This window comes from Mirounga leonina, unplaced genomic scaffold, assembly GCF_011800145.1.
Source record: "Mirounga leonina isolate KUSES-001 unplaced genomic scaffold, KU_Mleo_1.0 Mir_53, whole genome shotgun sequence".
NCBI classification, from domain to species: domain Eukaryota; kingdom Metazoa; phylum Chordata; class Mammalia; order Carnivora; family Phocidae; genus Mirounga; species Mirounga leonina.
Window position 1 is genome coordinate 43,447,203 of NW_023270807.1, and position 13,823 is coordinate 43,461,025.

Consider the following 13,823-nt stretch of genomic DNA (forward strand, 5'->3'; position numbering starts at 1 on the left):
AGAGAGAAAGAAGAGAGAGAAAGAGAAAGAAGAGTGAGAAGAAGGAAGGAAGGAAAGAAGGAAGGGAGGGAGGGAGGAAGGAAGGAAGGAGGGAAGGAAGGGAGGGAGGGAGAGAAAAGAAGGAAAGAAAGTGAGAGAAAAGAGGGAGAGAAGTCTTCTTTCTTATCTTTTGTGAGGAAGCCACAGTTCTCTGCATCTCCATTGATAATGGAAAATTGGCAGCTCACCAAACAAAACCCCTAGATCTACCAAATTTGAGGTTCCATTCTAGACCTATAAAATCCCAAAATTTATTATTTTATTCATTTATTGACACATGTATTCATGTATCCCTTCCTTCATTAATCACTTTTTATCTTTACTATATGCTGTGGCAAAAAAAAAAAAAAAATGAGATACAGCTCCCTCCCTTTGTGGCTCTCACATTGTAGCTGGGCTAGATGACCTACGTGAAAGCAGATGTTGAGGTATAGTCCTTTAAAAGAAGTATGCACAGAGCGCTGTGAAAATATTTTAGAGGGAGAGTTTATTTCCACTGGGGAAAGGGAAGATGGAAGGAATGGAAATTAGAAAAGCTTCACTGAAGAAAGCCTTGAGTAAGTCTTTGAAAAATGAGAATGTAGGTTTGAAGGACATTCAGGACTGAGGGAAAAACATGAAGAAAAGACAAGGAAGTCTGAAAATGTTTGGAGACTGCCACTGAATTTGCTGACTATCTTGTCTGAAACTTGTGGGTGGGTCAACATGGGTCACCTCTGAAGGCCACTTGCTTCCCCACACACAACTCTCCTACTTGATCTCTCCGGATCTTCTGGCTCTAAATTTTTATATTTCTTTCAGGTAAATCTGAGCAGACGGAAGACATTTAAACATACACAATTTCTAGTTCCTCTCTTCCCCACACAACAAGGTTATCAACTTCAGAAAGACAAAAGGAGCAGAAGCTATAAGAGACTCACCTTGATGTTCATTCATTCTGAGCCAACCTTCCCTAAGGCAAGGCACTTTTCCTTTAAGATTCTCTCTATTGTTGCAGAGTGAGAGCTTCTATTTTGTTTGAAAAACATACAGTTTAACTAATTTTCCCTTGAAATTCATTTAGGCAAATTAAGAAAAAGGAATCCGCAAATCTCCTGCAATCCATTTCACCAATTGCCTTTAAGAAAAATGTGCAGGAGTTTTCCAAAACCCTAAACAAGCAAGGTTTTCCCTTCCTGCTATTAATAGAGAAATATCTTATTACAGTTCTGTAAACAGAGCCAAGTTGAAAAAAATTGCATTTAAATGATGTTAGGATTTCCAAAGGAAACCACAAAACAAACTCAGAGTTAAGGCGATAATGCATCCCTGTTGTACCTTGGCACAGGAGCAAGCGTTTTGCAGTGACCGTCTGGGATATGTAACACTATAATAAGGGCAAGGGCACCAACTCAGAGAAGCCAAGAGGCAATACTTTTGTTCCTGCCAAGTCTGATATAGCCTAGTAAGAGGGTTTTTCCAGGAAACCAGCATTTCAATTTTTACAAGGCATTTGAAGACACCAAGTTTTTTCACTGCTTGCTATAGCCGATGTCTAATGCCAAGCAAATAGTAGATGCTCAATAAATACTTATTGATTAAAACATTCTGAAAGTGCAAAACTTTTGCTATGATAATAAAAATTTCATGATGCTTTCCGATCCTTTTACCTTACTCTTAAGATACTGAAGAATGTATAATTATTTACCCAAGAACAACATTTCAGATGTGTTGGGAGGACATGTAATTTATCAAGAAACTATTAAACTTATACACCCAAAAATCACTTCTAAAATGCACTTCCACATCCAGATGGCTAACAGACATATGGAAAGGTACTCAACTTCACTCATCATGAGGGAAATACAAATCAAAACCACAATGAGATACCACCTCACACTGGTCAGAATGGCTAAAATTAACAACACAAGAGACAACAGGTGTTGGATATGGAGAAAGGGGAACCCACTTGCACTGTTGGTGGGAACGTAAACTGGTGCAGCCACTCTGGAAAACAGTATGGCGGTTTCTCAAAAGGCTAAAAATAGAACTACCCTATGATCCAGCAATTGCACTACTATAGGTATTTACCCAAAGGATACAAAAATACATTCAAAGGAGTATGTGCACCTGAGTGTTTATAGCAGCATTATCAACAATAGCCAAACTATGGAAAGAGCCCAAATCCCCAACTGATGAATGGACAAAGATGTGGTATATATATACATACATACATACATATATACATACATGCGCTCATGCACACACGCACAATGTGGCATACACACACACAATGGAATACTACTCAGCCATCAAAAAGAATGAAATCTTGCCATTTGCAATGACGTGGATAGAGCTAGAGTGTATTATGCTAAGCGAAATAAATCAATCAGAGAAAGACAAATACCATATGATTTCACTCATGTGTAGAATTAAAAAAAAAAAAAACGGATGAGGGGTACCTGGGTGGCTCAGTCAATTAAATGTCTGATTCTTGATTTTGGTTCAGGTCATGATCTCAGGGTCATGAGATCGAGCCCCACATAAGGCTCTGTCCTCAGTGGGTGCTGGAGATTCTCTCTCTCCCTCTGCCCCTCCCCCTGCTCACACTCTCTCTCCCGCTTTCTCTCTAAAGTAAATAAATAAATCTTAAAAAAAAAAAAAAGATGAACATTTGGGAGGGGGGAAAGAGAAAGAGAGGGAAACAAATTATGAGAGACGCTTAACTATAGAGAACAAACTGAGGGTTGATGGAGGGAGGTGGGTGGGGGATGGGCTAGATGGGTGATGAGTATTAAAGAGAGCACTTATTATGATGAGCACTGGGTGTTATATGATGAATAACTGAACTCTGCTCCTGACTAATATTGAACTATATGTAAATGAACTAGAATTTAAATTAAAAATATTAATAATAATAAGATAAAAATAAAATAAAATGCACTTCTGTTACTACTACTTCTACTAAGAATGTGAAAAGGCAAATTTTAAAAGTTTCAGAATGTCTTGGCCCTCACTCTAAAAGCACAAGCAACAAAAGAAATAAATAGGTAAATTGAATCTCTTCAATATTAAAAACTTTTGTAATGCAAAGGACATCATCAGTAAAGCTAAAAGACAGCCCATGGAATGGGAGAAAATATTTGTAAATCATATATCTGATGACACTAGAATCTAGAATATATAAAGAACTCTTACACCTCAATAGTTAAAAGACAACCCAATTAAAAGTGGGCAAAGGATCTGAATAGATATTTCTCTAAAGAAGATATACAAATGGCCAATAAAGCACAGGAAGAGATGTCCAACATCATCAGTCATTAGGGAAATGCAAATCAAAACCACAATGAGACACCACTTCATACCCACTAGGATGGCTATAATCAAAAAGACTAACAACTGTTAGGAAGGATATGGAGAAATCAGAACCCTCACACATTGCTGGTCAGGATGCAGAATGGTGCAACCACTTTGAAAAACAGTTTGGAAGTTTTACAAAACATTACAACAGGACCTCGCAATTTCATTCCTAGACATATACCCAAGAGAAAGGAAAACATATGCCCACATAAACACTTGTACACCAATGTTTTTAACAGCATTATTCATAACACCAAAAAAATGGAAACAACCCAATGTCCATCAGATGAATGGATAAATAAAAAGTGGAAATTACCTACAGTGGAATCTTATTTTTAAAAAGATTTAAGCAATTAAAAAAATTTAAATAGTCATCCATGCTACAAAACAAAGGAACTTTGAAAACGTAAGTGAAAGAAGCCCATCACAAAGGACCACATATTGTATGATTCCATTTACATGAGCTGTCCCAAATAGGCAAATCTATAGACAGGAAGTAGATTAGTGGTTACCTAGGACTTTGGGGTAAAGAAGGGGTGGAGGGAAAAGTGGGGTGACTGTTAATGGGCACAGGGGTTTTTGCAGGGTGATGAAAATATTCTAAAATTGATTGTGATGATGGTTGCACAACTCTGAATGTACAAAAAAAAAAAACCATTGAATTTCTCACTTTAAATAGGTGAATTGTATGGTTTGTGAATTATGCCTCAACAAAGCTGTTATTCAGAAAAATGTTTTGGCCTTATTAAATTATTCTAGTGACCTAGTTAATATAATTTAAAATATGGACACAGCGTATGTATGAAGATCCAGACTTGTATAAATTCAGTGAATTCCAGAATAACCAACTGTTTTATATGATTGTTACCTAAGTCTCAGCATGAATAAAACCCTTCAAAAAAACAAAGTCAAGTGTTTTCTGGATGACAATTTAAATGTATTTTGAATGTACCTGGAATGATTTCTAGATATTTTACTAGATGCCATGCTTATTCCAAAGTGAAATAATTTTATGCCATTCAATAAGAGCATCATGAAAAAGAAATTTTATTAACATCTTTTTCTGTTTACTATAAAGTGGCAAATACATTAAGTTCAGATTCCCCCAACTACTAAAGTATGTCCTACATATTATAACTAATATAGCATAGTTCCATTTAAAAGATAAATTCTAAGTAATCCAATAAATTTAAAATAATCAATAATCCTGGTCAAGGTCATGGTATGTTCTTTGTAAAAAGAGATACACACATATATATGTTTATCTATCTATCTCAAAAGACCTATTTTTATAAAGATATATTTTTATAAAGCTATTTTCTTACTAAGCTGACTGGTATTGATACAATGTCATATGAATTTTATAATGTAAAATTTCTCATTCCAGACACTCCTTTCACACATAAAAAAACTGAGACTGAAACTGGTTAAGTTTTTGTCCAAAATCATGATTGGGAAGCCCAAGGTTTGAAACCAACCTCCCTAATTCCCAAGAAAATGATGTTCTCGCCATACCAAAATTCAAAAAAAAAAAAGAAGAAAATGAATTACTTGAAAGTCTATCAGCATGTAGATGGATACTAAGTTTACATATTTCTTGGATGTTTCTATACTTAAATACATATTATTTGTTCATTTCCATCACTGATAATGAGTTCCCATAAGGCTGCCTTCACGCATGTCTACTTAACTGTTCACATATCCAACCTTTCTCTCAACTTGTCTGAGCACATATTTTAAAGGATTATCAAGGATATTAAAACACAGTGGTAATAACTTAATAACATTATTTAATTTCCAATGGGAGGCTTTAGAAAACCTCCATGTAGATGAGTCAATAAATTCCCCATAAGGAAACCCAGCATGATTGCACTTTGAAAGGATTCTTTACAAACCCATCTAATTAGAGAGAGCATCAGCATAGCAACCACCAACTCTATGATGACTCCTGAAAGAAGCTCATGAAATTATTATTTTTAATGGCTTTACACCAGGTTTGCTTGGAGATCCTTCTCCTTGCACCTCCTCCTCCCCATCCAAATCTTCCCAGAATTGCCCTACTCCAAAGATTACTCTTTTCTTGTAATCAAACCTCTGGCTACCTCCGAAGCTTCTGTTCATCTCATTCATACTAAGATGTGAGTTGCTGATAGGTTTAAATCTGGGGAGTGATGTCTCGAAAGGAATTCACATTTTAAAGGTGAGGTTTCTTTTGCTCAAAATTTCACTAATTAAAGGAGTGAGTGTGACCCTTTGCTGTATCAGCAACACTGTGCTTCAGTCTCTTCTGGGGGCCACGAAAGTCTCCTGACCCCCTACATTCCAGAAATCAGGGGTCAGCAAGTGGGTGCCCTGCTTGTGAAAAGCTGTTGACCTCTGGGAAGGAGCTTGTATAGAAGCAAGTGTTAATTTTCAAAATGTGACTGGCTGTGATAGGAGCAACCTCACCTCATGACAATGCCCCTTGGAATGTTTTCCAGTCAAGGGGTCTAGAAGTGATCTGTCATCACTGGTCAGTGGTATAAGCAGCTCATTCTTGTATCCTTGCCCTTCTCCCCTGGACCAGAAACAAAACATACCACCATGGCCTCCTCTTCTTACATTTGAATTTTCACGTGTTCAACATTTGTCAGGGCTTCACCTTCAATGACATGGTCAGGGCCCCAAGAAATTATATTTAACACATGAAAAATGAATGCCAGACCCATTTCTCCATGTCTTGTAATCAAAAGCCACAAAATCTGTGTTTGGGTGTTCGTATGTGTGCTTATTCTTGGAACAACATTTATAGACACTTTAAATGATTACCCTCCAAAGTCATAAAAGGGTTTAGTAACACACTTTAATATATAATTTCTTAAGCACTTTTTAATAAAATACAGATATATAATTATAATTATCAATGCATGTATGTCATTTAATATAACGATAAAAGGCTAGTCTTTGAAGTGACATGGTGATTAATATTTACAGTAAAACCTAAAGGAAACAGCAATTTGTACACTATTGCTAAATCAAAAAAATTAATAAAAAATTCTACTCATATTGTTGTATCATTTCAAATCACCAACAGCAAAAAGGAAAATGCTCTCCCTATTAATACATATGAGTATAGATTACTTTCCATGTTTTCTCAAGACAGACAACTTTCTCGTTCTTGAATTGTACTACGCGCTAAGGCTGGAATGTACTCATGAGGACTTTTCCCAAATCTCTGTCCAGCTATTAATACCATACACAGGTATCTTCTACAGATCTACCTACTGGAAGTATTTTGTGTCCCTTCATGCTAATCCTCAGTGTAAAAACCAATACTGATTTGAGGAACTGTTACAAAATCCATGAGGAAATTTATCAATATCCATAAACAGAGTCACATCCTGTACAAATACTTTTCAAACAGTTATCTGCTTAAATATCTAACAGCCATGCTGTTTTAAAGTAAAGAAGCAAGTCAGGAGCTACACCCTTTCCCCATCTAAACTAGGGATGAGTTAAAGCAACTCTGTTTAGCACTGAAAGGAAATCTCACTTAGCTTGGAAAGGAAATCTGCTTTAGCTTGACAAATATATGAAAGGTAATGAGTCAATGAACAGACATATTATTTTAATTTCTCAACAGACATACGGTAATGCTCCTTATCATGCATTCTTAGCCTTTCCTATTCATCTCCTAATGTGCTATCGAAGTTACTTATTTTGAAATCTTAAACCATGTATACATTATTTTAGGGATTTTTCAAAAACAATCCTGTTTTCATTTTTCCAGTTTTGAGGGTGAAAATGCTGTTGAGGTTAAAAGTTTTATAGATCCTTTATCATAATTAGTATCTTCCTCCTTCATCCTCTAAGAGGGTCTTTATGGTAATGGGCTTTGGCCTTTGCACTACAACCCCCAAAAGACAGATTGCTGGAGATAACCCCCTGAAATTCCTTACAGTGTTATTTAATACCATAAAGGCCTAGAATCTATTTGTTTCGGGAAAGACCCAGACAGAGAAACAAGGTTAAGGAGGGGGAAGGTTTCAGTTTGTAGGAGTTACAAGACATAAATAAGTAGCACAAATGCCTTTTTCCTTCCTTATAGACCACGGGTCAGGAATCTCAAAAACAAAATGGAAAAAATATCCTCAATGAAAAACCACACTATAAAAACCTAAGGGATGGCTGACAATATTATTCCTCTTGATTTAAAAAGACAGACATTTCTCATTAGAATCAAAGAATTTGAGGTGGGTTTATTTTCTTTTTGGCATTCCACTCATATCATATAGTCCTTCCCCAATGAAAACTGGAATTTAAAAATGTTTCTAGAACATTCTTTAATGGTCTACTTTGACTAAATAAAATGAGCAAAAGATCCAAAATACTGGAAATTTATTCTCTGCAGATGAATAAATACCTCTTACATACCCAATGGAAAGTGAAAAGAAAGTATAAGCCTCTCTTCCACCTTACCTAAGTAAATAATTATTATAGGTCATGGATTTTTACAGAACCAAGATCATCTAATACCTGTGACAAACAAGAGCAAGCAGGAACACAAAAGCTAATCCTTCATGATTACAAATACCTCAGAACTAATACTTAGACCTCAGCTGGCTTTTGCATTTTAGGTTCTCACACTGTGCCCAAGAATAACAGAAATCACAGACTCTGTGTGCTGGTTACTGTTAGTTATCAACACTCAAGTATGAAACTGTGTAGAGCATTTTTCTGATAAATTAAGTTATAAGTCTTGGTCTGGTTAGTATCACTGCCAAGTTTTAAGTTTGCTGTTTGGTTTTTAAAAGAGTCTGAGAATTTTGGTTAAACATCCTACTTATGCCAACACTCTGTGCAACTAGATGAAATGGGGGGGGAGAGGATGTGGTTTTATAGGCTGCAAAACTCCACATGCTATGTACAGTTTACATATATACCAGATAATTACAATCTCACCATGAGGAAGTCAAAACACTCAGGGAGCCTTCATTTCCTATTACATGTAAATCTTACAAGCTACTGATAGTTTCTTTTCATATTGCTTTCAGAAAAAAAGAAAAAAAAATGAAGAAAGAAAATACATTAGACCAATCTGAGTATGGTTTCACTTCAAGGATTCATCAGACCATATGTGCAGACACTTGAGATGATGACAGAGGTAAGCTTCCTAGGGTCCTAGAGTCAAAGAAACTCTGCTGACCCCCACTGCTAAGCAGGTGCACTCCTTCCACAGGGGGCAACATCTGCCGATCGGTCATGGTCCCACTCGGTGAGGACCCCAAGAAACTTCCTTGGGAAGAAACAATTTTCTCAGGACTGGCAGCCAGTTTGGGGGATGTGGAGAAATTATATCCATACAAGGCACAGGGGCTGTGTAACCTGAACGTGTTATAGGAACCCTGATGGGTCTGGTTAGCAGCAAAGGCGTTGCTGGAGGGTGAAGGCATGATGTACTGAAGCTGGGGGGACATCCCCGAAATCTGCATGGACAGGCTGGTCTGTGGGCAGCTGAAAGTGTCCCCATCCGTGCCGCCCAGGGACATGTTCACCGAGGTACTGCTGCTCACGCCCACATAGGAAGGAGTCCTGGGCGCGGCGAAGGTCTCGCCAGGCTGGTTGGTGAGCCTGTTGTAGGTCTCGGCCAAGGATGTGCTGTAGCGGTTGAGGGTGAGGCCAGAACGGGCACAGGTGGAGTAGTCAGCCGGGGCCAGGCTACACAGCTGGCTGGTGTTGGGCCCCAGGTGGAAGGCAGGAGAGGAGCAAGGGGATCCAGACAAAAGATGAGGGTGGGTGGCAGGAACGCCATTCCCAGAGCCTTGGAGCAATGTGGAAGAACTTGTATTTCCTACAAAAGAAGTTGAAATGTAAAGAGCAACGACTCCACGGCCATGTTTTTCTTTCAATTTTGTGAGCATGAGCTAGACACAGCTTGTCACAAGGAAGCCTACATGGAACGATGAAAACAAGATGGTCTTGGTTCTCAAGGAATTATAATTTAACTGAATTCAGACTGAAATATTTTAGACACAGATCCTCTCAATATTTCCAAGGCATATGATCTCCCCAGGCAATAATTTTCTTTTTTTATTGCAGAAGAGATCAGGACACTGCCACATAGAATTTTCACATTTTCTCCCCCCATTAACTTTCCTCAAGTTTTCTGATTTTCTAAAATAAATATTTACAAATACTTTCCTGGCAACTTGACAACTTTCATCTTACTCTGTATCTTATTCCTAAAGTATAGCCATCACCTCTCTTCTTTCCATATTTTACCCTTTCAGCAGACCTTGCTCTGGATCAGTATGTTTTCTTGCATGAAAATGGAAAAGAATTCCAAGGAAAGAGCCAAATTGGTCAAAGACACACCCTGCCTCAAACATATCTGCAGCTTCCCACTGAAAGCTTGTGTATCCAAGGCTGTATCACATGGGGCTATTACAAGAAGGCAATAGTCTAGAACTTCAAAAATCTCATTTCCAACCAGAACACAGGTTGGTGAATCACATGCTAACACAAGAGCAGAGGCCCACCAAATAAACAGTCCTGTGAAACGGAGAGGGTGGTTGACCTTGTGTCCAATCAATAACTGCGGTGGTGGCCATCTCCCCCTCTCTGGATTCACTGGCAGATTGATGTTTGCAAACTTGACAGAACTTAGGGGGAGAGGAGAATTCCAACAGGCTGGACAGGTTGTAAAGCCTTCATTGCTCCAGCAACAGTGTTTTATATAGCTTCTCAAAATAATCTAAAAGCCCCATCCAGTCAATGATAATTATCTAAAACCCAGCATGTTAATTGTCACTGGGGTGCTGGGCAGGATCAGGCATAAAAAGGCTGAGTGCAGGAGCGGGCCAAGAGTCCTACCTACCGAGCAGAGGAGGAAGCATCATCCCTTTGCAAGCAGCTCCCTCTGAGGAAACACTAGCCTGAGCTTGGGGGAAACACTCAGAGGTGAGCTCCGGGGTGCCTGACCTCCTCAGCATAAATCCAGCAGGTGAACCCTGCCTAGAGGCCATTGTGCTGAAGGAAGTGCAGAAAGAAGTGGCAAGGAAGGGTGAACCGGGACTGGCACTGGCAATTCCCTGTGAGGTGGGCCTGGCACGAGGGCCCACAGTCCAGCTATAATTTTAACAAGAGATTTAAGGGTGAAGTAAAAGTTATGAAATAGATAAACAGCCTACAACATGCAAGACTTAACCTATGACCACAAGAGCCATTTTTCTGGTTCCCATCCCCATTCCTCACAGAAAAGAGGTGGATTCTGTAACAAGAGGATGTTGGTGATGAGGTCGTCATTGTGGATGCCAATGACGACAGGTGTATTTTTCAGTGCCTGAGCTTCCAGTCAAGAACCGGCTGTATCTATGACCCAGAAGACTTTGTGTTTTACCTTGCTTGGGAATTCCAGGGATATCTTCAAAGGTGAGAGTCCGTAGTGAAGGTCTCCAGAATGCATATGACTCCACAAGGGCTTCCAAACCCATTCTAAACGGAAGGATTGGGATGGAGGTGGACAAAAGAAGCCTCGTTAGGAGCAGTTGGAGCTTTTGCCAGTAATAAGCAGCTCAGAACACATCGCTGGTGTTGACAATGTCCCCCCACATTGGTAGGGCAGGAGCTTGGCACAGGCAGAAAGAAACGCTTCAGAGATGGGCTACCATTCTGTCACCAGGAGCACGGGACGATGGAAACCACCCAAGATATGCTGTTAACATTCTCAGAAAACTAAGCCGACCTCGGAGAATAAGAAGCTGTCTCTGTGCTAAGGAGCTCAGGTGAAGAGGTCCATCCTAGCTGATGTGAGTCCAAGGCTCTTCTGGGATCTGGAATCCACCCTCTCCCACTGTAACATTACTTCTCCCTCTGATGAGGAAGGCTTTAACACAAAAGCCTGACCCTGTAAAGCCACTTTTTCTGAAGAGGCATTTCTGCCCATCATTTGGTGCCCTGGTGGCCAGCTTTAGAAGAGCACTCATCCAAAGAAAACCAACTTCTCTCTGGGGCGGGGTGGGGGGCGTGCGCACAATCTCCATCACACCCAGTGCAGCCAGTGTAGGCTCTCCCTTCAGCAACAGGGAGTCCAGGGGGTTGGCAGGCAGCACTGACCTCTCAGCCCAACATGCAGGAGGAACACAGGCCGGTACCACATATGGCTCTAGGATTAGCATCAAACATTCTTTTCAAGGCCCCTACGTACACTTAGTGAGCGGATACTTAAAGAGACAAGATAAGTTGGTTGTAAACTATTTGCATGACATATATGTCAAATATATATATATTTGAAAACAATATATATATTATATATCTAAATACATACATAAATGTATCTCCTACTGTAAGTGATTCAGAGTCCTCCTCTCCTTGAATCAGATAACTAAGTTCTCTAGGTTCTGGAAATGAGGCGCTTCACTCAACTAGCCCATTCTTCAGACCTCGCCAGTCTTCCCTCAACTACCAAAGCCCTAAGCAATTTGTTAATCTTAATAACACTGTGATTTTCATGAAACATAGAGCTCCATTGTAGGAAATGCCTGCTTTCTTAGTATCAAACAATATTCAGACTTCTCTTGTGATTGTTAGATACGGTTTTATTTAACACAGATAATCTGTATTTAATGCAAATGTTAAAGAATGGGTCTTTAATCACTTGCACTCAACTTGCTACCTCCTCTGGATACCTTGCATCCCCAAATCAAGAACTATGAACTAAGACTAGAGGAACCCCCTGGCCCCAGAGTCATACCACCTACACAACATGGTGAAAACTCTCTAAACACTCCTAGTAAGTGATATGTGCAGATAAAACCATCTTACACAACTTGCCCTACTGTTCTAAGGTTTTACACACTGAATTTACTTCCTTAGTGTTCAGACTGTAGACTCCATTGATTTGTTGATGTCTATCATGACTCCATGGAGCATCAGTACCCCATCTTAGTGATAGAAGGAGACAGCAGTGTGTGTGTGTGTGTGTGTGTGTGTGTGTGTGTGTGGATGGGTGGTACTGAGTGCGTGCACAGGCTTGTGTGCATGAACCATCCTCACATGAGTCCAGACATGAACCTGACTCATCTCTCAAGTCACAAGTTCAGGGGGTGCTGCTGTGGGAGCACCTCCAAAAGCCATCACCAGCCCCACACAGGTGCTAGTACAGGCTGCCAAAGGGGAGAGCAGGGCAGAGTGGACCTGCACATGCCTTCCACCTGGGCTGCACTGAGCATGAAGGGCAGAACCTAGCTTTGGATGTAATCAGTGTTCTACAGAGAGAGGGCTATTTCATGGTAAGAACACTGGATTGGGGGTCAGGAGAACTGGGCTATGGCTCCAACTCATTAAAATTCACTATGTGACCCTAAGTAAATGTTTTAACCTCCCTGGACTTCAGTTTCCCACAAAGTGAGGATCAGACTATGAAAGCTCTGCATCCTTTCCTAGCTCTAAAGTTGTGCGCTCCCAAGTGATTTTTCCAAAACCAGACATCATATCTGTGGCTGACTATGAGCCAGATGCAAGCAAGATCTACTCAATAATATTTTATGTACATTAAAGTATTGATTTGGGGGCAGTTTGGCAGCTTGGTCAGTCCCCAAACCCCATGTTGCCTGCAGGTTGCATTTAATACTCAACTAATGAATGCTGGGTACTCTTTTATCTGCTTACTCTATATTTCATTTGTACAAGGTTTTAAGACTTTCTAGAAACAAGCTTTTTTAAATGCTAAAGAATGTCAGAATGCAGTTTTGTATAAAACTGCTTTTTTATTACCACATAGATGAGTTTTAATAGTCATAGATTTGAATATTAAGGATACCAAAGTGGCCATGGAGTGGTCTCAAGGGGAGTTTGCTAAGAGGTAATTAATAAGCATCCACTGGACTTAGACATTTATTAACTATGGAGAGGATCATTACTGCATCATTTGTTTTAGCAGTGTAAACTTTATTATGCTTCAGATACAAATCCATAGACCCAGTTCTTGGGGAGACATTACTGATCATCACAAACATATAACCTAAGCTTTAAAGAGATGCTCTGAAAATGACATATCTACAAGTGATCTGACTTGAATCTATTGATACTTTTCTTGAGGCTGCTGTTTCACCCTGCAAGTTCCAGAAAGGATTTCAGATATTTTGCAGGAAACAGTTATAAAATATTTATTAGCTGAATCTGGACTTTTTAAAAAAGACCTTCATTTTCTCCAGTAATGGAGACTTTTCCCATCTAGTTAAAGAAAAGATAAAAGGCACCTCCTGCAGGAGTGTAGCCAAGGCGATAATTTATACAAGATGCCTTTGAACAATTTCCACATTTTATCACCACCCTAATTTACACTATCAAATGGCCAAGTTTATTTAGTAAAATGGTTATGTTTTTCCTGAAGTATTTAAAGCAAAGAAATTTCTGTACCTTCCTGAGTAAAAAATTTTATAGGGTCAAACCTAAGGCCTAACTGA

General features: G+C 39.3%; 1 protein-coding gene across 2 annotated transcripts in view; it reads right to left on the bottom strand.

The window, feature by feature from the left end:
* TBX18 (T-box transcription factor 18) overlaps window positions 1-13,823 on the bottom strand; it is a 134,774-nt gene that overhangs the window by 97,952 nt on the left and 22,999 nt on the right. The window contains exons 7-8 of one of the 2 annotated variants that reach the window (XM_034991207.1): window positions 10,757-10,851; window positions 6,316-9,208 (exon numbers count right to left, since the gene is read on the bottom strand). In XM_034991207.1, coding sequence (XP_034847098.1) covers window positions 8,484-9,208; window positions 10,757-10,851 — 820 coding nt within the window. In that variant the 3' untranslated portion in view covers window positions 6,316-8,483. Of the gene's footprint in view, window positions 1-6,315; window positions 9,209-10,756; window positions 10,852-13,823 lie in introns of those variants that run through there. The other variant, XM_034991208.1, reaches the window with a different exon arrangement.